The sequence below is a fragment of the Mercenaria mercenaria genome, chromosome 19, assembly GCF_021730395.1.
Source record: "Mercenaria mercenaria strain notata chromosome 19, MADL_Memer_1, whole genome shotgun sequence".
Taxonomy (NCBI): domain Eukaryota; kingdom Metazoa; phylum Mollusca; class Bivalvia; order Venerida; family Veneridae; genus Mercenaria; species Mercenaria mercenaria.
Genome location: NC_069379.1, coordinates 7,584,105 through 7,611,548, shown reverse-complemented (window position 1 = coordinate 7,611,548; position 27,444 = coordinate 7,584,105). Strand labels below are relative to the sequence as shown.

At 34.8% G+C, this 27,444-nt stretch overlaps 1 protein-coding gene across 1 annotated transcript in view; it reads left to right on the top strand.

The window, feature by feature from the left end:
- The window catches only part of LOC123542570 (uncharacterized), an 85,407-nt gene that overhangs the window by 20,553 nt on the left and 37,410 nt on the right, over positions 1-27,444 (top strand). The window contains exons 11-19 of the mRNA XM_053532105.1: positions 5,667-5,843; positions 9,838-10,041; positions 10,924-11,046; positions 11,746-11,877; positions 12,082-12,197; positions 12,873-12,943; positions 13,275-13,486; positions 16,141-16,290; positions 16,661-16,822. Of these exons, the coding sequence (XP_053388080.1) occupies positions 5,667-5,843; positions 9,838-10,041; positions 10,924-11,046; positions 11,746-11,877; positions 12,082-12,197; positions 12,873-12,943; positions 13,275-13,486; positions 16,141-16,290; positions 16,661-16,822 (1,347 nt within the window). The remainder of the gene's footprint in view (positions 1-5,666; positions 5,844-9,837; positions 10,042-10,923; positions 11,047-11,745; positions 11,878-12,081; positions 12,198-12,872; positions 12,944-13,274; positions 13,487-16,140; positions 16,291-16,660; positions 16,823-27,444) is intronic.

Genomic DNA, 27,444 nt, shown 5'->3' with positions numbered 1-27,444 from the left:
TCTTTTTCCACCGCCGAACTGTTTCATAAGACACACAAGAAGGTCCATAAGCAGTAGAAAGTTCAGTCATCAGCTGCTTCAAAGAACAACCAAGTTTTGAGCGAGCTTTGATGTAAGCCCGTATTTCATCTTTCTTGTCGACGCTTCTACCAACCATTTTTACTACAGTGGTCAGTGATTGCGTGTATTCAAATGGCAAAGTTTATGTCTTACACTTAGTCTAACATGTACATTTATAAACGTTGTGTAGGTATTGAGTAACCCTATACAGGTAGGTATTGGTTTTTATCGTGCCCCACGTGGATATCGAGCTAGAGGACAATAAGTAATTCATATCGAACACTCCTCGTACATCAAACGATATTTATAAGTTCTCCATTCATTGTGACTTTCATAAATATGTATCAGTAATGGCTCTTATTAAACATCATTTTTACCTTAAGGAAGTGAATATTCTATCGTTTTTTAACAATATGATATAATAGGTATTTGTCAAAACGTTTTAGATATAAAAATAGTAGCTGTTAGAAAAAGCACATAGTTTTGCTGAAATAACATTACATCTACTTCTCAAATATTTACATAGTATTATTTACGTGAATTTTATTAAGAATTTGTATGTTTGTCTTCATTTGCATTTGCAACATTTATTTAAACATGTTATGATGCAGTTTCTTTAAGTAATCATGGTTTCTCCATTTCTTTTAGTATTTATTTGTATAGAAATTCGTAATACTGTAGAATGTTCAAGTACTTTCTGTTGGTTCTATGTATAGAACTGACCTGTGGTTTAACCTTTTTTCTTTTGTTCCAATTCCTAATTCTACAACTGGACATCTATACACGATTTGGCGACCTTAGGGTTACATAGTTGTTTCATGCTAAATAAAACTTTAGTTTGTATCTAATGGTGATATTTGCGCTAGTTTACTGAAGCAAACTTTTTTTAATTTATTATTTCTCACAAAGGATAGTTAATGAAAAAAGAACATTTTGTTGTATCACCTAAATACATTGTCATGAAAAGAAACAACGTTCAACTGACCTCAAAATGACACCGAAGGGTTGAGGTTCTAAACGTTTAAAGACCTTTATGAGTCCTTTTTTCTTGTTTTACCTATTACAAAATGGACAAGCAAAATTAATATCAAGATGTGCTGGAGTCATAGAATGTTAATGCTTGACTAAATGATAAGACACTCTTGGGTCATGGTAAAGAGACGTCCTCTAAAACCCGGCCTCTTTCTGTATATGTTTTATGTATACTGCCTTTGTACAAATGTACGAGTATATAATTTACACAGTACCATTAAAAGTGTTTATTTCAATTAACAGTTAGGAAAGAAGAGAGGATTGTCATCCAACATATATTTCAGAACTTTAAATTAAATTAGTATGTTAACGGTGTTAACAGAGTCTCACCTTAAAGGTTCCAAATGCAATCTTGGAAACCCGCTATTGTGAACTTTGTTGTGCAGATCGTGTAAACATGAATGCGTAGCACCTTGTGCGATGTAAAGCACATAACTGAAGACTTAATTTTTACTTTTAGTGTCTTGGGTTTTGTTTTAGTATCTTTTATTGCCTGATAATTCTGCAGCTCTTTATCTCCCTATTGTTTGGACAGTACTGAACAAAGGTATGTACGCAATAATTAAATCTTCTTAAAGATGTCACTAAAATATAGGCCCATATTTAAAAAAAGGAAAATAGCATAACTAACCTTATATCAATAAATGATCTATACACCTTGGCATAACATCAAGAAAACCAGTGGTTATGTATCAACAAGAGATATTTTTGTCAGACAGCTGAATACTTTGGTACACCTACAAAACTGAAAGTTAAAAGATTGGTAAGAACACATGTGAAATACTTTTGTTTACAATTTTATAAAAGCATAAAATCTGCTTTAAAATACTACTAAAGTGTCAAGTGTGAATTCAAAGTTACAAAAACAGAAACTAACACCATAAAGCATACAGATGCCACTTTAACTCAGAAAAATGAAAACTATTTCTTTCTGCCATTATTTGACTAGCTTTGAAATGCCGCTTGATACATATTTGATAATAACTGTTTTATACCTACATACATTTAGCGTAGTCATCTGTACACAGAAAATTGTTTTCTTTAACACTGGATTCAAGAAAAAAAGATTAATTTCTCAATTACAGAAATAAAAAGAAATGGTTAATTAGCGACTTTAGTAAAAATGCTAGTTTTTGGATTTTTGTAATGTGGTTTACCTTTAAAGTTAGCAAGTTTAATAACAAAGTAGATTCTAATGTAAACACATAACATGATAAAGAAATATGCATGCACATGACGACTTTCGGCATTTGCTTTATACGGCCCAAGAACGTTATAGGATAACTTGGGTTAACTTTATTTTTGTCTGAATTAAAATTGCATGGAACACTTTAAAGCACATTTCGTTGTGTTGTCCTGGTGCACGTGGCAACACGAAGCGATGAAACACTCCAAAATGAAATCTATGTTTATTGCACGAACGCAAACCCGAAACATTTCATTTCGTTTTGGCTCTTATACTAACACGCCATATCGAAATTCTTGTTAATGGCGAGGACACCGATGCAAAACTAAATGTTTCGTTTTGTCATGTTCTGTGTTTCGTTATGTTGCGGTGTTAAATTTCGTTTTGTCGCGTTGGACCTAAAATTTCATTCGTCATTCCTTATCCGGATAATACTTTAAAAACCAATGCAAAAACATAACCTTACTCTTTTTCAAAAACTTCCACGGGTTAGCATGAGTGTGTAAGATCTTAAGATAAACACGTGAGACAGATTTCGAAGATCGACATTTATTATAGCCCAGGGTCTGCAATCCTAAATCAACATTAAAAAGTGTAGGTCATAAATCGGTATTCGAACAAATGCAGCTCATATATAGATTTTCGAAGTTTTTCGTATTATAGATCAGTATTTATTATAGACCTTTGCCTGCAATCGTAAATCAACATAAGAAAAATGTTTACATATAATGCCGACCTTAGCTTGCACTCGTAGACAAACATTCAAGATTGTTCAGGAGAAGATGGACATTTAATGGATTGCAGTTGTTGAATGAGACAATCCAAACTCTCTTCGTTTGCTCATTCGCTGGCTAAGAACTCCGGACAGAACCACCATGTAATATAGCAGGACTCCACCTTTGAGGGACCGCACTTTTTCTATCTATCTGCAAAACCATTGGGGACGTCCGTGAGAACTCATTTGTTAAGGACACGCTCCATAGCTTGAGTTAGACCAGTTATATTTTTCTACACCTATTCGTTTCCAGACCGAGATAACCAGTAAGACAGTGGGAAGTGGGGTTTGGGGCAAACCGGTCCACCATTAGTTTATTTCCTTCAGGGACGAATCGTCACTGGTTCGTTCTCCAGATCTTCACATGTCAGGAGTCGCTAAGCGAGCCGCGTTGAGGGAGACCGGCCGCATTTCGTACGAGCTTCAAATCTGAGTAGTCATCTAATACAAGTCCATATCCTTATTTAAACAGTGTTCCCCTATTTTGAGACGACATTCTGAAAACCTTGGAAAGAATCGCTTACTCAAATTCATGACAGTAATATATCTACTAATATATCTACTTTTGATTTTACATACTTTCATTTATTTTCTTTTTCCAGTTCCTTATTTTTACTTGACATTAAGTTAGTGGACCCATGATGACAATCTACACTTTCCGTCTATTTACCTATTCTCTATATGCGATTTCGGCGATCCCAGGTTGTTATGAATAAAAATGTTGTGTCATGATCGAAGGATGCCGGTAAAGGATTCTGGGGATACGTAGTCTCACGGAAATTACCGATAGTTACCTTAAAGTATCAATGCCTCTTTTGATTCAAATTAATTTTACACAACAATCATATTCGCAATTGTTAAATTTCCATGCCCTAATGCAGATATTGTATTTATATCTCAAAGCATCTTAAAAACCTTGTATCAAAGTTTCTTAGAGCTCGACTATTCAAAGTTTAGGAAGAGCTATTGAACTCACTCATGCGTCGGCGTCGGCGTCGGTGTCCCGATTTGTTTTTTGTATCTCAGTATTCACTAGTGGGAATTGATTCAAATTTAACTCGCTTATTCATTGAGATAAACTGACTGACTGGCTCCGTAACTCTGTTTTGCTTTTTTACAAAATTGTGCCCCTTTTTCAGACTAAGCAAGTAAGATATTCGTATGTGAGCTGGCATCCTATTTCTGTACCCACTAATGGCAATGGATTGAAACTTCACAGCTTGTTTACTCTCATGGTCTGAGATGCAGTACTCAGGTTCCATAACTCTACTGTGTATTTTCACAAAAGTTTGCCCTTTCTTCGGGTTTGCAGATTTTGGTCAAGTTTGTCTGTAATCGTGTGTCTCAGTATCCACTAATGGGAATGGATTGAAACTGCACACACTTGTTCACTGTTATGATTTTCCATGAAGTGCACATGTTACATAATCCAATTCTACTGATAATTTTCACAAAATTATGTTCCATTTTCAACATAGCATATTTTAGTTACGTTTTTGTATGTAAGCTTGTATCTCAGTACCCACTAATGGGAATGAATTGTAACTTCACACACTTTTCACTGAGATGATCTGACATACACTGCACAGAGTTAAATACATTACTGTGCATTTTCACAAAAGTATGCCCCTTTATAAACTTAGCAGTTTTTCTTTAGTTTTGTATGTAAATGTATTGAAACACCACACACTCGTCCATTGTGACGAGCTGACATGCATTCTACAAGTTCGATAACTCGGTTTTGCATTTTACTAAATTGTGCCCCCTTTTCAACTTTTATAATATTTATTCAATTGACAAGGCTTTAGAATAGTCGATCTCTTGTTTTTTTCTTTTTGTAATACAAGGTGTTTAGCAGGCTTTACTGACTCGTATCTTTTTCATTTTCGGATTTTCTATATATTACTTGACTTCTGTAAAAGGAACAGGAAACAGTTCCTTAATCCTTATCAGTCATTTCAAATTTACATGCTCATTATATACTGTTTAAAGTTTTTAACCGGGAGGAAGGATCCTTTTATTATTGCATTTATTGAAGTTTTCTCCTGTTTTTAAATTCGTAAATGGAATAGAGAATAAGTTACAAGAAATCAGCCTACATCAAAGGGCATTCCGATTAGGAGAGATTTGCACACAGTTTGCCGGGTTCACACAAATAAGTAGGTAAATTAACTCTTTTGATAAGTCATTTAAGAATATTTTTTCAGTATGTTGGTTTCAGTTGTTAGGAAATTAAGGAACTACAAACTCAACATATATCTTCTACGCTGGAACAGTATCTCATATCATTTCACTAGTGTGAATACATGGATTTATACAACGCTATGTTAAAGATTAACATTAATGTACTTAAATACAAAAACAAAATGCGACTGTATCAAACACACATCGAGAAAAACGAAATCATTACATCGTTTATAATTTAATTACTAAATAACGATCCAACATATATCGTACTGAATCATATCTATTTGTAAACAAGTAACTTTAGTCTTACTCTTATCAATATTATATATCCTTAACCTAATATATCCTTAATCTTATATATCTTTATCCTCATATACATCATTATCCTTTGCTAATATAATCTTATCCTTTTTATCTATTTTACAGGAGACGGCAATTTTAGCTGGATGGTTGGCACATATCTAAGATACAGTGATACAAGTTTGATATTTACAGTAAATGACACGCTGGGATTTTCAGCGGCAAAGCAAATACCTATTTATTACTGTGGGTGCGAGGACCCGTCACAGTGTGATTTTGGTTCGTTTAATGGAAATTCTTCAGGTATGAGTTTATTTTCAACCAAGTATATTGTTTATACACAATACTGGTTAAGAATTCGAAGGACACAAAAAGCATGTAGCTCTCGAAACCAGTCATATTTTTACTAGCTCGGCGAAACAGATCAACATCACATGCAACCACAATTTGACTTTTTTCTGTCGGTATTTTTGTTGATATTCAATATAGTGCAGTGAACAGCTGAAAGACAGGTTTGATAGGAAAAGTATTATTTCTCAACTAATTTCGTTCAATTTTGATTGTTCTTCATTTATTTGAAAATAGTGTTATTTAATTAAATAAGAATAAATTTAAAGTGACCTATGACATAGTGAAATCATAGTAGGTAGGCTTAACCAGAAACAGAAGTAGTATTTCTACAATAAGCCTTAAAATAAAGGTATTTAAACAATATTTTTATTTTATGTTTTTTATTGATGAAATACTGCGAAATCATGTAATTTTGCGGGCATAAAATTTCGATGGTCTTGTCCAAAATGCTTTCTTAGGAAAATGATTTTCGTTCATGTCAAATGTTGTAGATATAATGGATATGCATTTTATCTGTTCATTTGCATTGATTCGAAGACTGATACAACCACGAACTCCACGACAATCCGACGCTGCTAACATTGTGATGAATTCTTTCCTACCTATGAGACAGAGAATTCCGAATGAAATACTCAAATACGACAATGTCATCTTACACTTGGTGTCCAACACTGGACTTTTTCTACGTCTTTATTGTACGACTGGATTTTGCATTCCTTAGCTGTGGATAATATATATATTACTTTATCATTAAAAGTGTGACTAAGCCATAGATCTTTGTTAACTCAGCCACGTTTGTAAACACTTCATGATGTTTTTCTTTTCTTTTTTATTTGGTTCTTTGACGTTATTGTCGTGTAACGCAGTAATCAGAGTACTAATCACGTATAATACAAAACTCACAAATGAATTAACCGCATTTGTTGAATTGTGGAAAATCCCATCCTTGATTTAAGAAAAGTATAAAACTGGATGGAATGACTTTATCCACAACTTACAAGCATTGTAGATTGACTTTGTCAACTTTTCTGTAGATTTTATGTCAAAATGATCCTAAAATGGTTACAATGAAAGATATCTGTTATATATGAAAAGCATCTATATCTGTAGAAGTAGTGAGTCCATATTGCTAGTCAATCTGACTAAAGTACATCTCCTATTACGCTACGCATAGGATCTGAGAACGACCTATTCATAGCCTCGTTCTGACGACCCTTTCGCTAGCCAATCAGAGCTTAACTTACAACATTGTGCAAATCTACCTGTAACCTTGACTTTTAATATTTACGATTCTTATGTCGAATTGTGTCAGATAGCCGGATAACTCAGTCGGTAGGCCACTTGCTTTATTAGCGGGGGGTCCCGGATTCGAGCTCTGGAATAACTACATTTTTCTTACTCTTTGACATTCGAACAAGTCGTCTGATTGGTTAAAATAAAAATAGCAATACTGGAAATCCAAAATATACAGAAGACGTATTAGACTAGCCACTAGACTGATAATAACTATATTTCTATATTTTTACCTTTTTTGACAAATTAAATTTCATAGAGACAAAAGCCAGTCTATTTTAGAGATTTTCACACAGGATTGATGTTGAAATTATCAGTCTAGTACAATCCGAAATGCTCTCAGAGAGATGATTGGCACCTATGGCTATTAGATTACCCATGGATAATTTGGTACATCATGCCAGTGGTCAAGTGCTATGCTGCTGATCATAGATCTGTTTACCTAACTGATTTTTAATGGTGATAGTTGAAGAACCATTCTATCTTGCAAATATATTTATTAACAAAAATATGTTTATCTTATTTAAAGGATTATTCTAATCATTAAAATTCTGAAACTGAAGAATGGATTTTAAAAGTTTATTACAGCACGTCTTTGTCAAAGGATTTCTATTCAGTGACCAAGCACCATACTGCAGTCACTGCAGCACCAAACAAAAAAGACCTTTTATTTTCTTAACAAAGATTGATAAAAAAAACAAAACTATTGAAGGTCAATGCATATATGGAAGGCTGATGCACCATTCTTATTGCCAAATATCTAATGCTAACCGCTAAATACAATATTCTTACTCATGATCAATGCGAAAATTTCAAATATCTAATGTTTATAATAGTGCTGAAAGATAATGCTAATTGTCCTTTGATTTTATGAAATAAAGATCTGCATCATGTTTTATGGATCTGATTTGAAGCATCTTCTACCATGTCATGCCAGCATCGGACAATGCATGTTAGCATTCAACTTTGTATGGAGGGCCAGTTCATTATGCTAATTGCCAAATGTCAATTTTAATGCTAAATGCCAATAACTTTACGCTAAATACATAATTATTATTCAATGCTAAATGACATTTTTATTATATTATATCTCATTTAGCATTTTGCAATTAGCACGGCGCAGACCTTCCACAGTATTGTTTTGCCATCGCATTTGACAATTATGACTCCATGTTTAAGATCTAGCATTTGGCATTAAATATTTTGCATTTGGCATGTGGCATTTTTCAAATGAAAGGGCGGAGTTATAATGTTAACTCCTAATGCTATATATTTTATGCGAAATATCAAATGCTTACTTGTATTTAGAGTATTAAACATTTTTAACGTTAAAATGAAGCTAACAGTTACACTAATTGCAATAGACTTTGAAAGCGAACAGCATGAATCCTGGCAAGACTGTGCAGATGCGCAGGCTTGTCTGGATTCATGCTGGTCACAAAGCCACTATGTTGGTTTTCTCATGGCGTGGCTCATATTTTTCACAAATCAATTAATTTTTATTTCAAAACATCTGACTGTGCTAAAGATTATACAAGTATGGGGTTTTCTTGATTTGTATAGTAGTAACTAACTGGATCCGAGTTAACTAAGGAATATTATATAAGTATGCAACATGCGTAATTTGCATAAAATAAAAAAAAGAATTAGAAGCTCAAAATTATATCTTACTTTGAGACGATTCTATCTTCTGCAGAAATACCAATTGTGATGTAAAAAAATGTGTTATCATGTATTTACATATACATTTTTAAAGCTAAAAATCCCCAGGAAAGCTAGTCATAGACCTTTTAACTAACAGAATACAGGATAACAAGAAATGAAAATATTCTGTCCGAATATTCTCAGAGCAAGATTGCAGATTCATGTGCCTGTACTTGTGTTTCACTGTCCTTCAAATACAAAACTTCAATATGCATTATTCAGCCCCTGAACCTGGATTATATTCATTCATGCACAAAGAGGTGATACCACTATATTATATGTGCATTCCGTCTATTCATGTTCAAGGTTTAAACATGTTAAACACAAATATCGCCAAAGCTAACTTTTTCCGCTACCAGTTCAGGAAAAAGCACATCTGTTCTACTTCTTTATTGTTCAATTACAGTTTAATTCATTATAAGTTATGTCCATTTTATGACAAGCCATAGGAATGTGTATCTTTCAGATTTTCCAATCTAACTGCAAGTACCAATACAGAGAAATGAAAATTCATTTCTGGTAAAATTTCAATTCAGCTGACCCCTGCAGTTGTAAATCCCAGCTACCAGATGGTCTCAATAAATTGCATAAACATGTGGCAGTAAACAGTTAGGCTGTGGCCAGTTCTTGACATTGATTGATAACAAACCTAAAAAGAGGTTTGTGAATTTTCGGATTGTACTAGACTATGATATTGGACATAGGATATAGACTGGCTCAGTTCACTACATTCAATCATAAAAATGTAAAAAGATATATCATAGTCTAGGAGCTAGTCTAAAGACGTATGTGAATGGGTCGTTCTCAGATCTTCGTTTAGAAGATCAAGTACTTAAGTCAGATTGTATTGCTAGTTTTAGCATAGCCAGAAAAAAGTATGATTAAACATTGTTATACATTCAGTGCTTTAATTGACATTTTTACTGACAAATATTTTATCTTACAAAAGAGAAAATAAAGAAAGCAGCTTGCAAGTGTCCTGCATACTCCGAAGGCTTTTACTGCGAAGTACAGTTAGATCCCTGTAAAGATTACACTTGTTACGAGGATAATTGCAATGGATCTTTCAATCGCAGTAGTCCAGCGTGGCCGTGTGCAGATTGTCCAGAAGGACTAAGAAGTATGGTCGCTTCCTATAATCAAACCTGTGAAAGTAAGTTATAATATTTCTAAATTTTTACCACGCAAGAAAGTATTTGCCTAATAATTTCAGTTCGAATTATTTGCTTCGAGCTATTGCTCTAATCCAGTGAATCTTTTGGGGCCAAAACTCGAGACATTCTAGAGGTGAAAACACAACTAGTGTTCGCATGTCCCAAATTGTCGTATAAAATACATGTGTTGTACCAAATATTGCCGATGAAAAGCAAATTATGTATTTGGATGAACGAACGTTTGCTCTTTAAATAGTTACTGCTTGTTGACGAGTGTAATGTTTCTATAACTTTCAAGGTATGCGTCACCTGATAATTGAAACAATGTGAAAGAAAGAAATTGAAAACGAAATTGTAATTATAAGATATAAATAGCTGTTTAACAGTTTCAATAAGGTTATAAATAAATGCATGGCTATGTTTAAAGTATACATGGATTCTTTTCAGCCTCAATACACTTTAAACACGCTTATTCATGCCTATAATGAAACAACTAAACCGCGATTCAATTCTTTAAAGCTTTCGTATTAAAAAATTTCGTATAATTACAAAGCTCTTGCATTATATTCCGCTTATATCAACGACTATCTACAGAATTTGTTTGAAATACTGATATATGTTCATAGTTGAAATCAACATGTCCTTTTCGGTTTATTTTCTGGACTGAATCAAAGACAAACTAGCTTAATTTTCTATTCGAAATTTTTATTACAGTGTATGTAGGTAAATGGAACAATGCTCCATGTATATAAAGCAAATCTACTTTACTCTAAATAAATAAAAGGTGTATAAAGATAAACGTGTACTTGAAACGGAATATCAAATTAGAAAACCAAATAAACTTGAAATCTCTCTCTTATCTTAAATTCTCTCACACGCAGACATAGACGAGTGTGCAGTTGGTCCTAATCCTTGCGGACAAATTTGCAATGACACGGATGGCTCATATAAATGTTTTTGTAAAGAAGGATTCAAGTTAAATATAGATGGTCATAAATGTGATGGTATGTATTGCATTTTACAATACAGGTAATGAATATTTAAAATTATTTTTAACTCACTTTCATATCTTTTATAAACAATAACATAGAAGTTTAGCAATAATCGACCGTCAGTAATACGGCCATTAATATGCTTTGTTAGGTTTGTGCTGGGTTTGCCCTCATTCAGCGTAAGTTTTCCTTTTTTGGAGATTCGTTCACACCTTTAAGGCAAAATTTTCTTTTCGCTCAAACCAAAAACGTATTAAGTGTGAAAATCAGCACTCTTTATTAAACTTACTTTGTCATTTTAATACCATATAATTCTACGCCAAATTTTGTGGAAATTAACATCTTAAACAAATCAAGTGTGAGCAAGTATACTTAAATGGAATTAAAACAGTGAAACTAATACACATTTCAATAAATTACATCTTTAAATATTTACTTCCTACTTGACGTGATGGATACTTACACGTTTCGTTTATTTCTTCACATAACTATGTTATCTATTTGAATTAAAAAGTACTATTCAGTCTTAATATGTAGACGGGATGTCCGTTCAAAATAATCAAAATACATTCTTTTGAACGGTATCTTGAAATGTTCTGTATTGTACAAAAATACCCGTTTGTCCAGGAATTCATTTGAAGAGTATTTCTTAATAAATTATTCACATGAAACGAATCTCTTTTAATTTATTACTTTTTTACTATTATAAAGATATAGACGAATGCAAGTTACCTCCAATAAAATGCACAGGAGAGAATGAGGTTTGTCTGAATACTGAAGGAAACTTTAATTGCATCTGTGAGCCAGGATATAGCAAGACAAATGGTGTCTGCAAAGAAACAGGTAAAACACATACAAATTTCAATCGTTTCGATGTTACACACTGTCAAAAAAGCTAAAAACATTAATTATGAATACTTTTTTCGGATTTGGATGTATATTCGTAAAAAATGTATTTTATCATGACCATTTATCAATACATATTATTTGTTTTGTTATTTCACCTTATCCTTTGTTGCACAAATGCATCTTTTGTCTTAATTGTAGGGGGTTCCACATATGTTGGACATATGTCTTTTACTATCTCGGCGACAATTCAACATATTTCTGAAATTAACAAGACAATTGATTCTGCTAAAAACAGAAAAGATTTCCAAGAGAAGGTAATGTTTCAAGATGCCGCTCTTAATCATATTTGTTGTAACCAATGTAACCTGGGATAGACAAGAAATAAATTATGCCATTAAGGTCGCTGTTAATAGTTATTATCATAACCCACTCTTTGACTCAGAATAAGATAGTTTCGTTATGTATGTTATGTTATGCATGAAATGAGTGTTTTCATGTATGTTCTTGTTTTTAATCGAATTTGTCAGACTAACACTGTAATACTATGACATAGTAGGTGACCTAGATTATTATGTGAATGGTTAAAAAATTAGAAAACTTATATCGTACATTATTCAAACGATGTCACTGGTTCAACTAGTAAATGTTCAGTTTGTCAATCAGTCCTTTTTATCAGTGTAACTATTATATCAGGTTAGATGTGTATAATGTATTAAATTTTGAAGAAAAGTGAGCACTAAGGGATTTGTGAATAGTCAGGAATGTATCAGAAGTGCTTTTGTGCAAAATCTAAATTCAGGTTCGGTCCAAGTATTTTGTTTTATCCTTTATATAACTACATTTATTTTGCTTTGGACATTTTTAATTTTATGAATATAGACCACCAGTGTGTGTGTGTGTGTGTGTGTGTGTCTGTGTGTGTGTGTGTATGTGTGTGTGTGTGTGTGTGTGTGCGCGTTTTTTGTAATTGATATATCTTTCCCTTAAAGCTTGCTGCAGGATTTAATAACACGAAGGGGTTTTTGAGTGTGGAAGTTTTCCGACTGAGTTTGTTTATCAGGTGAGTATCTGAATTTAATATGAAAGCACAGTACATCGAAATAAAAGTCAAGAAAATTCAACTGCGTTTTATAAAACAGTTCATAAAATGATAATATATAGCAACAATTGAAAGAAATAGTAAATTGAAACATGCCAAACTTTCACAACATATTCATCCATCTTTAATAATAAGAGTTGAATTCGGTGAATGAATAGGTTGTTTGAGTCTCATAGAATAACAGTTTTCGATAAATGTGTTCAATTCAAAAAGTTAGAACCGACTTCAGAAATCAAAGCCACCATCCTTAAATCCTCCATTTGGAGTAATAATGTCATTACTCTCCCTTCAGCCAGGAAAAGCGTGTAAGACGGGATACTGGTCGGTATGATGTTCGTGCAGATTACGTTGTTCACTGGAAAAATGTAACTGACATTAAAGTAATAGGAGCAAAATTGTTGGATTCCTTTAAAACCTTCACTTCAAAAGGTGGGACAGAAAAAATTGTTAAAGTTGGTAATGTAAATATAAACCTCGAGTCAGCTGAAAACCACATAAACAACGGTAAGTTTCAACAGGAATTCTGAATATGATTAGTATTTCACATCTCTATGTATTATGAACTCGAAGCGTGAATGTAATCCTTTGTTCCGTTATTACGTTACTGTGTTCGTTAGTTCGTAATTCTATAAGTGTTTCCCGTAACATTAAAATGATTTACACACATGATAAATACGGTCACAGACCTGGGCACGTGTAGTTTCCTTTTACATCCATGTAAGACAAATATCCAGGTCTTATACATAGATTAAAAAAAAACCCATGAGATTCCACTGAAATATGATACAAATGTAAATCATTTGCTGAATGATATTTTTGTGGATAAGCTAGTTCTGCACGTTTAGATAGATTTTTTTTCTGCAATGTAAAATTTGATTAAATTCCGATTTTTCAAAAATTCATAGTATACCCAGAAAATCTAGCAAATAAAAAGAGTAAAGTCGTGTGCTTGACGTTTTGGTAGACTGATTTGAAATATTTGGACCTCACGCATTTTTTTATAGTAGGAGTCTATGGGAAAATCATGTCTGTCATAACATTTTCGCGATCAAAAATTTTTCTCCAATTTAGATTTTGGTGAAACTTCTCACAGCTGCAAATAAACATACAGCCTATAATGTGATGAAATAAAATGTACAGGTCCATGTGCGTATTTTTAGGATGTTTCAGTAAAGTGAACTGAATATTTCACGCTAATTTCAGACTAATTTGAACTATTAAATTTTAATGTGTCATATTTCTAATCAGATTTTGACTATAGATATATATAGAAACAGTGCCATCTTGATAAATTGACTCACAGGTTTTTTTTTCATAAAATAATTTTCATTTCCATAGGCCGAATCCAGGCTTTATTCTGCGTGTTTCTAATAAATGACGTTACGCCATCACTTCCGGTTTATCAAACGAGCAGAACTACCTTAAAAGAAAGTTTCTTTGATTAGTTATACAGATTATAAGCAGTATATTCATACTACGTTCCTTGTATACCGTCGTATGCTATGAAGTAGAGTTGTTCTGTGAGTCTATATAGTTCAAGAAATAATATGTGATCTTGATAAGTTCTATTAATAATATTTTCAAGATATTATTATACAGTAATTTATTCAGTAATAATAGCTAACATTGTAATTATATTCATATATTTGCATTCATCTTGTATTTTATGAAACATTATTTTCGTGTAAACAACATTAGTATAATGATATCAAGGATGACCTTTCCTAGAGATTGTTCGTGCAGTCTGACGTCATTCCAATGAACAAAAATTCTTTTAAAATTGGGCAACAATATTCCAAAAAGAGCATTGAGTTATAGCTAAATCTAAATTTTGTGACCGTAAAGATGAAAATTGAAAAGGCACACCTGTCTGATTTTTCACTGGACTAAAAAGAAAACAAAAGCATGATTTGCATTTTATTAGAATGCGAATTACAATTGAACGGGTTGTTTTGGCTATTATATTTAGATGTTAAAGAGATCGATATTCTGATATTCTGATACTCGTGGAAATCAAACCACTTATTTTTGTAGCAAGTTACTGTAGAAAATGTAAATATGAAAGCTGAATGCGTTTTTTAGGCGATAATACGGGCATAAAGCACATTGGTATTTATTGCAAATAACCAAATAATCGCTAGCCCCATTCACAGTTGTGAAGTCTCAATCTATTTTAAACCCGTATAAATACACAAAAATAACATTTTAATCGTAAGTATGTTCTGTAGGTAGACCAGTGAAATTCAATTGTTTAGTCGACATTTTTCTATTAAGAACTACTTGTATCACTACGAATTGAATACATTATTTCCTCGCTGTTTTTAAAGTATTTTATTTCTTTAGATTATCAAATAATTACTATGATTATGATTCTGTTTTATCTCGGACACCAAATAAGTTTTGTCCCCGTAAATTTGTTTTATAATGACAATAACAACCAGCTTACAGTCGATAGTCAGTTTGTCGTTCAAATGCGTATTATTATATCACTCGGGCTACGTCCGTGATATAATTCCTTCGCATCTGAAATTCAAACAATGATTTATTCAGCAACAAATCACTATTAAAAAATATATTATTTCTAAAACTGAAAGGGGCTTTTCCTACTGTCTCATGCTCAAGAGGTAGCTCACATCTTATCATAACTACTATCATGTAGCTATATCTTTACATCTTAACGCTTTTCCAGTACCAGTTAAAATAAGCGACGAGAAAATTATTTCAAAAGTGAACGGCCTTGGTGCTTTTAAGCATATCTATACGAACCGCTGTATAACAGGTACAAGTGAGTCATCAAATAATAAAGGCAAACACAAATGCTTTATAAATCACTGTTTTAATTTTGGTACTCAAATAAAACACAACATTTAAACTTTCAATACATATTTAATAGCTAATATGTTTATTTTTTCGATGGCCATCTTGATTTTGATGTATTTACCCTTTGATTAACCATGAAATCAAACGAATCTGAAAGCTATAGATTCACACCGAAATATTGAAATATAACTTAGCTCTTTGCTTTGTAACATACACTAACTCAACCCGTCCGTACATCTGATGTTTGTAAGAGCATAGTGTCAATAGCGTCATGCATTTTGTAACAATAAATATGAAGTTAAAATGTATTCCGTGTATTCAACTGCTTTGGTTTTCAGCGACGACTGAGGGTGCATTATGTACTGTTCCTGGCAAAACAGATTGTGACCGCGGCAGTACAAACTGTATTGATAAAGAGCATGGCGAGTACGAGTGCCAGTGTAAAAGTGGATATGAACTAGCTTACTTAAATACGAAATATTGTTCAGGTAGGGCAGTAGTTTTTCCGTACATTAAAGGTGCATATGCATATACAGGTGACTCATGTCACAAAAATGAATTCATCAAAATACTGCAACCATTACGAAAAGGCATAGGTCTTTGAATACTGTACCGGCTCAACTCATACCTAAGGGAATACCACTCTAAGGAAGCTATTCAAACGCGCAGGGTCGCTAGGTACCCACTTATGCTTGAATTTGTGTCCGAGGGTGCACACTGGCTTTCTTCCATATGAGAGAAAGAGAGAGAGAGACAGAGAGACAGAGAGAGAATCAAGTCAGTTATCCAAAGAGTCTAGATCATTTTTTCAGCATAAACATTTGCGACCTGTATATATGTGACCATATTTGCCAACAGATAAAAACGAATGCAAAGCCTTTGAGAAAAATCGTACTTTGGGAGAGCGATGTGTACGTGGTTCCTGTTATAACAGTGTAGGATCTTGGAATTGTAGCTGTCCAGCCGGCAGAAAATGGCAAGACGTTGGAAATTCAACATATCCAGTTTATCGATGCCAAGGTATGTACGTCCAAATTTAATGCTGATGTTCTTCTGCAAATAAACATACTAGCAGGGAACTGAATTTTCCTTATTTTTGCAAAATATTGCTTGTTCAATGAACCTTATATTTTCCGTTTCCGGTTAATAGAGGATGAATTGAGATGACCTATGTTACATAATTACACATATTTTTGACATCACTTGATTTTCTTTTCTTTTTTTTGGAAATGATCCATCAAATTCGAAGCTAATAAATCAAAAGCATATACTGTATAGCGGGTTATTTCTACGGGTGGAATATTTCTGCGATTCTGTGGTCTTTCGGTATAATAACATAAATATTTCAAGCAGAATATTTACAAACCAAAACTTTATACCGCAAATGAAACTGTATTTTTTACATCACCGTTGTTTCACGCTATGTTGGCCAAGGTAATCCGAAGTTTACAATAGCAAGATTTGATTTCTGAAAATTAGGATCGTCAGCTATCCATAACCGATAATTGCGTAATTTAATTAAAGTCCTAACAGTTAATCTCAAAGAAAACTATGTTTGTGAATAAAATAAACTGGGTGAAGTTCACGTGACATATTCTTATTAATCCCTTGTGAAGATCTTCCTATCTATACTTTAGTAACCTTAATATAACCTTTATAAACGTATATTGCAGTTTGCTTTTGTAGTTTGTACAATTGTTTTTGACTTAAAAACGGTAGAATGAGTATGTCACGATACATAAAGAGAAAGGATACAAATCTATTTATTCAAAACGAATGAATCAGTTTATGTACTCGGGGTCCTCTATCTTTCACACTTGCGAAATAAAATTTAGTACACTTAACCTACCACACAGTTATAATTTAGTACTCTAAACCTTTAGCTTTGTAAGTTTTCTCACGCGTAGCTTTTATCATTACACCGTCTATAATTTATGCGATTACACAAAAAACGTTAATTTTCTGTAAAAGAAGCTTAATACGTAGAAATTCTTCAACATACAAACGTAAATTGATGTTATTTATTATATATTAGTTTTCTTTCATTGTCGTTCAACGGATTATATATAAACATTGATGTAAAAGGATATTTTTACGCCGAAGTGGACAATCGTGTTACGTCACAATAACTTTCTTTGTTCTGGCGGTATCGTGTCGGATTAATGATGGACATACTTGTTTTGGGGGATTCCCACGTTCGTCGTTTTGTACAATATTTATCTGGTCAGAACTCAAACAATTTGAACGTTCGTGAAGGACTTAACGTTAGATTTCATGGCATAAGTTCTGGCAAAATCTGTCAGAATCCTGTTGTTCAGCAGTTTGACCAACTACTCCGTGCTGTTATGGATTGGGGGCAATGATCTGGATTCCCTCGAACAGGATTTCTCGGTAGAAGCTGTTGCTGCCAGAATTTTGGCATTGGCAAGCCAATGGTCACTGCGCTATTCTCTGGACAATGTATACATTCTCCAGCAAATGCCTCGTCGGCGAACACGTTTAATCAGCAGCCAGCTGTTCAACGATAGGGTCAAAGACTTTAATCGTATAATCAAAGCGGAATGTTCCGGTTACCAGAATATACACTACTGGCATTTACGTCATCTGACAGACGTTTCACGTGGTATTTATATTGACGGGGTGCATTTGAACCAAAATGGTATGAGACGTCTGTTTTTCAACGTCAGAGGTGCGGTCGTACAGGCTGTTCGAAATCGTTGACTTTTCCATGGTGCAAATGCTGGTTCCGGATGAGAGATTACCAATAACCGTGTTTTACTTGACATTCTTTTACAAAGTTCTATCAGTTGGTTATTTCTGGATGGACAAGAACTTTCATAAGTTATTTGTATTTCAATCGGTGTAATGTAACAAGACTGTATAAACTTTTAGCATTGTTTAGTGTCAAATGACAGATTTTGCAAAGTCTTTAATTTTTGGCTTACACTATTTTGTTTTATTGTCTATTTTGTTATTCATGTCGATTAAGGTGATTGGTCTTTTAGGTCTACTCAATTTTGTATAGGTATCAATGCCTGCAATGTGGATTACACGTCCAATTTTACAATTTTTCAACCTTTTGAATTACATATTTGTAAACGTCGGCTTCATTTCAACAGGTAGATTTATTAAGGTTCAGGTATGTGTACCTGTATTACGTGTACAATAGTTATTAGCTATCTTCATACATTCAGTAATTCACAATACAGACTACCTTTCATTGATTTAATAAGGAAATTATGCACAGACATGTAACAAATTAAGACAAAATTAATGTTGTTACAAAAAACAGTCTTCTTTTAATATGAAAGTGTTAATGCATAAGCATGTTACATATTAAGTCATTTGAGTTATTAATATACACAGGTTTGAACAAATACAATTCAATTACACGACGTTTTTCCACGTCAGGATTCAGGTTAGGTGAAACCTGTAGTCATATACAATTACATCTAAAGAATTACGCTTATTTGGGTATGGCATTTTTACGCTACTTTTGGTATGGCATTTTTACGCTAATTTCGGGTATGGCATTGGTGCATGTGTATCAATGTCCAGCTATTTCGTAATTATGTTTGCGCCTTGGTTGTGGCCCGAGCTCTATCTTTTTCCTAAGGAGCGGGGCCGGAAACTTTGCATTAAAACAACATCAAAAGATGTATCCGCTTAAATCAAGAACTATATTAGTATATAGTTCAACATAATTCTATTGCATGATTCTATTGCATGGCCTTGGTCCTGCAGTACTGTTTTGTAAAGGGGCATTGGTCCCCATGTTAAACCTATTTCACTGATAAGTGTGGCCTCGGTCCACATTTACACTTACACTTTGTCTAATGTGGCCTTGGTCCACATTTTATGGATTATAAATCACTAAGTGTGTTAAATTTCCGCTAACAAACAATACTTGTACTAATAGCCTAATATGTGGCCTTGGTCCACTTTTCATGCACTATCAATCAATGTTAATTTTACATGGACTAGTGTGGCCTCGGTCCACAATTAATTGATTTTCAGGCTGTTACAAGTACTTATTTTCATAAAGACTTTGACTGAGGTGGCCTTGGACCACAATTTCTGATGCCCTGTTGTGGCGTTGGTCCACATTTCATGTTATTTAAACCACTACTTGTATATTTTATGGTTGAAACTTTCCGTATAGTCTAAGATATGGCTTCGTCCACTTTTAATGACTTGTCAGTTAGTGTAAAATTCTACATGTAAATCTGACTAGTATGGCCTTTGTAAAAACTTAATGAATTTTCAGGTGTTACTTATTTACATTTAGACTTTGACTGATGTGGCCTTGGTTCACAATTACTGTTTTACCCATTAACTAAATTTTTCATTTGTTACTTTGACTAAGCCAGCTTTGATCTATATATTTAGATAGATAGATAGATAGATTGATAGATAGATGTACATGTATATGTTTTTAACTCTGATGCCATAGCTTCAGTCTCCAATTATAGCCTTACATTTCGGTCATGTTCACGTCAGTTGTTAACATAAAGAGACTTTAACGTGACATTAATACATACAACAATATTTCATTAATTTTTGTCTCAACACATATGAATTATTTCATACATTATCAGCCAGTAAATGTTTACCCGTCATGTATATACAACGCACAGGTTTTTATCGCTACATATCTACAGGACCAATTTTAAGTTTTACGCGCTTGGTCAAGGCCAATCCTTTACCATCTTTCTGTGACTTTCAGGATGAGTAAAAGGAAACGAACTCCCAATGAGTCGTCATCTATTAAAGAACTTACAGAACGTCTTGTGCCACAGGTTACAACCGCAGTTATGAAGTCACTGCATGATCTGGGGGTACTTCCTCGACAACAACCCGTCCCTGTTGCTGCTAGTTCACAGACGTCATCTACGCTTGATCATACAACCGGTGTGTCGGTACCTCATCCCGCCATCACATCCACTTCAACCACTGGTAGCTTTGAAGCTTCTAATGGACCAGGTCCAAGCACTTTAGTAGATGTTCATGTGACTGCACCACCGGAGCCTGCAAACCAATCCATACAAACTATTCAGGGCAGCTGCATTATCCCAGCTTCGTCTTCCTCACAGTCTGATGCCAGTGCCACACACACACAAGAATTACAGCTAGATCAATCTACACGGCAAATAACCATTGGGGCATTTTCTCCGTTGGATGCAACAGGTTCGAATACTAATCTTCCATCATTTAATAACACTGGCATAGCTTTATCTGTGGGAGTCGATACAAAGTTGAAGGCCAAGATATGGGCCGAACAGTTCCTTCCTTTTGCATCATTGATTTCCGCGAAAGAATCCGGCTCTTTAACATTCAGGCAAAACCCCGATGGTTCAATTGGCCTACAGAAAGCCGAACAAGAAGACATTAAATCAATGGAAGGATGGCACAAGGCTTTCACCATATTTACTGGTATATACACGGAACGTCTGCCCCATGCTGCTCCGTCATTGATGAAATATTCCTCCACAATTCAACAACTGGCTAAACAGGCAGGTCCTTATGCAGCCCTTCAGTACGACATATCTTTCCGCAAGCTTAGGGAAACCGATCCTAACATGCATCCCTGGGACTATCCGAATGCAGAGCTTTACAACAAAGCCATGGCCGACAGCCTAAGCTTCCGTTTTCGATCTCAAAGCAACCAGTCCTTTCGTGCCAAAAGAGCACCTCTACCGTGCCTCAACTACAATAACAATGGCCAATGCTTACGCCGAGTCTGCAGGTTCTCTCACATCTGTAAGTTATGCAGGGGACCACACTCCAAGCGATACTGTCCCAAGAAGCCTCTCTTCTCCCAACAGTCTGGGCCATCACCAACTACAGGGCTTTCATCAGGATCTTCCATCCAAAAAACAACCCAAGTCCCAAGCAAATCAGTTCCAGCTACCATTACAAGACCACCAAAACCTTAATACAGCTGTTGTTACTCCAATAAAACCCAATATATTAGACTTTTGGCTTCACGGCTTTTATGCTGATGAGAGAGATTTTCTTATACATGGATTTACAAACGGTTTCCATATTCCCTTTCAAGGTAACTCCTTGGTTCCAAATGACTCCCTTACCAATCTTACATCTGCCAAACAACAGCCTGACATCCTACGACAACTGCTATTCAAAGAAGTTTCAGAAGGAAGGATTGCAGGGCCTTTCAAGGAAAAGCCTTTTGACGATCTTATTCTATCACCAATTGGTATTGTACCAAAGAAGAACCCTGGTCAGTATCGTTTCATACACCACCTTTCCTTTCCTGAGGGTGATTCTGTTAATAGCCATATACCTAGGGAGGACTGCTCTGTCCAATACAATAACATTGATGATGCTGTCGCGTTGATTAAGCAGTGTGGCAATGGCGCCTTCATGGCAAAGACCGATATCGAAAATGCTTTCAGACTGATACCAATAACACCTCAATCACAACATTTACTTGGGTTTTCCTTCTGTGGGGAGTTTTATTATGATAAAACGCTTCCGATGGGTTTAAGCCACTCATGTCACCTTTTTGAACGTTTTTCAAGTGCCCTTCAATGGGTCTCTCTGAACAGGCTGAAAATACACTCATGCACTCACATTTTGGATGACTTCTTGTTTGTTGCTCCATCTTATTCAAGCTGTTTACGTGATCTACAGAAATTCCTCCAGTTGGCGGATGAAATTGGCTTACCTATTAAGGAGGATAAAACTTTACTCCCTAGCACTGTTATGTCTTTTGTTGGTATTGAACTTGATTCAGTCCGCATGGAAAAACGCCTTCCAGAAGATAAAGTACACAAACTACGTGACACCCTACATAGTATCAAAGTCAGGAAGAGGGTCTCCCTTACAGAATTGCAAAGTTTGATAGGTCTACTCAATTTTGCGTGCTCTGTTGTAACACCTGGCCGAGCATTCCTCAGGCGTCTCATTGACTTGACGGTGGGTGTGAAAAAATCACATCATAAGATTCGTTTAAATGCAGAGGCAAGAGCAGACTTAGCGGCCTGGAGTATCTTTGTTGATGGTTTTAATGGCATTTCCTTAATGTTGCCAGACCGCTGGGAAAGTTCGCAAAGTTTACAGCTGTTTACAGATGCCAGCAACATTGGATTCGGTGGCTACCTTTCAAATCGTTATTTTGCCGGTGTTTGGCCTGCGGATACTTTCTGGGATGCGATGCATATTACTGTGAAGGAATTGTTTCCCATTGTTCTGGCTCTGGAGCTTTGGTCTACTCTCTTACAAAACAGATGCATAATATTCAATTCAGATAATGAAGCAGTTGTTAATGTCATTAACAAACAATCTTCAAAGGATAAGGTGTTAATGCGTCTGGTGCGCCGTTTAGTCATGATATCATTAAAGTGTAACATTCTGTTTCAAGCACAACATGTGCCTGGCACAAACAATACTTTAGCAGACCTTCTGTCTCGTCAACAGGTTCCCAGATTTTTGGAGACATGCTCGTTTCCAGATCCAACACCGGAACACATTCCAGTGGACAAATTGTCACTTTAACACAGGTTGCAGAAACACTGTTAAAGCAAGCTCTCTCACCAAATTCACAACGTGTATATGACAGAGCTCTATCAAGATTTCAAGACTTTCTTCAGCGGACTCCTAGTGTTGCAAGAACCTTTCCGGTCTCCGTCCATACAATACTGCTCTTTATAGCTGATTGTCATACTAGGCATTTGGCTACAAGTACGACGTTAACCTACATCTCGGCAATTGCATATGTGCACAAACTGCTTGGTTTAACAGACCCAACACAGCATTTTGTTGTAAAGAAGTGTCTGCAAGGCTATGCGAAGGAACATTCTTCACCGGATAAAAGGCTGCCTATTTCGGCCGAGTTGCTTTCTAGACTGGTTAGTTCGTTGACATTCACGAGTGGTTTGGCATTTGAACGTAAGCTTTTTAAAGCAATGTACTTGTTAGCCTTCCACGCTTTCTTACGCATAGGAGAAATTACAGGTAGTCCAGGCACCACACCTGTTATATCACTCTCTGACGTAACCTTCCACCAGGATTCAAATCACGCCTTGCTTTCAGCAGATATCTTACTCAGTAACTATAAACATAACAAAGGTCGGTCAACCACAATTAATGTTACTGCAAAACCTAGTAATGTGCAAATGTGCCCTGTTCAAGCTTTATGGGATTATGTTCAAGTACGCGGCCGAGTGTCAGGTCCTTTCTTTGCTTTTCTGGATAACAACCCGGTTTCGCGTTCTGCCTTCTCGGTGCAACTGCGAAACTCTCTGATCTTCTGTGGTTGCGATACAGCCAGGTTTAAAGGACACAGCTTTCGTATAGGCGCTGCCTCAACTGCCGCAGCACTGGGAATTTCCGAAAAAATTATACAGCAGATGGGCCGATGGAAATCTTCGGCTTTTCGTAAATATATTCGTATTCAAGCCTTACAGGTTTAGGTTGGTTTCGGAGTTTAGGGCTCCTTACCATTTGTGCACCTGTAACTTAGTCGGAATAGTCAACTGAATGTCTTGGAGTTTAGGGCTTCAGACAAAATAATCTGTACACGGGGTATTTTTGGCCTCTGCACATTTAGTATCTACCACTTTTAATGTATATTTTTTCATTCTTCCTTTCTTGTGTTAATTCTATTTTGTATGCATTACTTCTTGTATATACCATTTTCTGCATTCGTAAATGTAACTCAGTTTAAACATCACTTTATGATTACTCGGAATTTAGGGCTATGTAAATGGGGTATTTTGGCCTCTTTACTGTTCTGTCTCAAATTTTTGTGTGTATTATCTTTGCCTCTTTTCATTTCAATTATGCCGTCAGTGCTACATTTTGTGTCATACTTTTTGTTTAATTCACTTAACGTGTATATAACCTTTAGGTAGATATTATCTCAGGCAGCACTTGTCAAACAGTTTGTCTTGGAGCTGAGGGCTTCAGACATAACGACATGTACACGGGGTATTTTTGGCCTCTGTACATTTCTGTTTTGACCTTGTACATCATCCAATTTTACCGTCCTTCGTATTTTTATAAACGCTGTATTTGTTAACGTGCCATTTTGTTGCCCCATCAGTTAGCCTTTGTACACTCTATTTTACGTGTATAATGTACTGAACGTTGCTTAAATACAATTAGTCTATAGTATAACATTTTAGTAGTTTCAGCTTAAGGTTTTATCTTATGATATTTTAATGTAAATACTTTTTAGACTTCCGCTACTCGCGTGATTTGGCTTATTGCATGATTGCGCGTCGGGGCATCTTATATCTTCAAGTTTTTCATTTTACACCATACAATGTTGCCAAGGTCTTCGGTTGGGGCGATTTTATGTTTCAAGCAATCTTCGCTCAGGCCGTTCAAAGCTTTACTTTCAACACAAAATTATGGCGTCTTTTTTGCCCCAACTTTGTTTAAATGTGTTTTTCTTAGTTGTATTTTTCTTGTTTATATTCTAGTCATTACTTTGTTCTGTCATTTTAGATAATAAATGACATTTTCAGTTCAGTCCGTGTTTCTTATTTTCTTTAAACAAATGAACTCGTCCTTGGCAACATTCCCCAGTGTACATAAAAATCTATTTATTCAAAACGAATAAATCAGTTTATGTACTCGGGGTCCTCTATCTTTCACACTTGCGAAATAAAATTTAGTACACTTAACCTACCACACAGTTATAATTTAGTACTCTAAACCTTTAGCTTTGTAAGTTTTCTCACGCGTAGCTTTTATCATTACACCGTCTATAATTTATGCGATTACACAAGAAACGTTAATTTTCTGTAACCCAAACCCTAGTTTTTCCCGCCCTTATTTCGATTTTAGAATTTCATCAATAAACTAAAACTTGTTAGCCAATTTATTTTCAATGCTACTTTTCTGGATATAATATTATGCAGGATGTCTTTTTACCCAGTCTTTTTTGTCCCTACTTTGTTTAAATATATTTTTCTTAGTTTTACTTTTCTTGTTTTTATATTTCTAGTGGCGTCTTTTTTGCCCCAACTTTGTTTAAATGTGTTTTTCTTAGTTGTATTTTTCTTGTTTATATGGCGTATTTTTTGCCCCAACTTTGTTTAAATGTGTTTTTCTTAGTTGTATTTTTCTTGTTTATATTCTAGTCATTACTTTGTTCTGTCATTTTAGATAATAAATGACATTTTCAGTTCAGTCCGTGTTTCTTATTTTCTTTAAACAAATGAACTCGTCCTTGGCAACATTCCCCAGTGTACATAAATATAGTTTTCCTGAAAATGATTGTGGATCAAAAAGTGTGCTTTAGGAAGTAAATGATAAATCAAGGAATGTAATCACTTCTCTGTCCATCCCTGAACTGTAGGGACCCATAAATCTAATGGTAAATATGTATTTTACACACCATGTGACCGCGCTAGCATAGGAAAATACTGTGCTGAAATAATTTGTTATATTGTTTTTACGCGCTGGTAATTCGACGATGAATCGTGCAGAAAATTACCTCCTCCTTGGCATCGAAAACGCAGAGTTCTCTTCCTTTTATGGGAAAACGCAGAAATAAAACAAGCACACATTTATTCCTCAATTTTTGGAACCAAAACTCAGATTTTTTTGACAGCAGAAATAACCCGCAATACGGTAGTTTGTGTACAAATGGACAATGATTGTCAGGTTGATAATATTTTCCTTTTACTAGTTTTTTTCAGTATTTGGTCAATCCGTTCAAGGGACATAAAACCCGGGGCTAGAGGGCGTGGACGGTAGCATGCATTTCCACTACCGTCCATGAACAGGCTCAATCAAACCGAGCCTGCAACATTTTCGTTTTTGTCGTGTTTAGCGACCTGTGAAGTTTCTACTTTTCTCTATTTTACACAATATTCTGTTTGACTTTTAGTTTCTGTTAACCTATTATTCTATGTATTGGCATACTACTTTCTTAAGTAGATGACTTGTGTTAATAATTTTTCTCACTTTGCTAATTTGGAAGACGTCAGCAAGACTAGTTTTAGTTCATGGGACACCTCTAACATTATTCTTTTTTCTCGAAAAAAATCTTTGCACTTTTATTTAAAACTTGTTCATGGTATCTAGATCTGTATGTAATACATGCATCTTGAAACAACTCATTCCTTCATTTCAATTTTACTAAACTCTATTCCACCTATTACGTTTACCTAGTGTCTCTGTAATCAGTGTCTGTAAAGTCGTACAAAAAATATTTATATACCATACATCAATATTTCTAGTCATTTTTGTCATTTCTTCAATAAAGTGTATTTTAAAGAAATAATCTTACATTTGTCTTTTTTCCCATAGACCGTAATGCTATATGACGTTACGTCGACTTTCCAACATGGCGTCACCCGTAGCGTAATAAACATGAACTAGAGGTCAGCTCAAAAATAAAATGCCCGATTTAATATTTGACAAGACTGTGTTTCTAAATATACCGTACCAAGTCAGTACTTGGGGAAATTGATGTTCAGGCCACCTGAACAAAAAGGAAAAAGAAACAAACAAAAGAAAAAGAAAAAAATATTCGTGCGAACGTCTCTTTATTATAATAACACAGGTGCATTCTTCTTATATCATATTTTCTGTCATTTAAAGGAAACTAACTTCACTTCAGTTGATGTGACCAAAGTAGGTATTACCCCTCGCCGAGTCCTGAC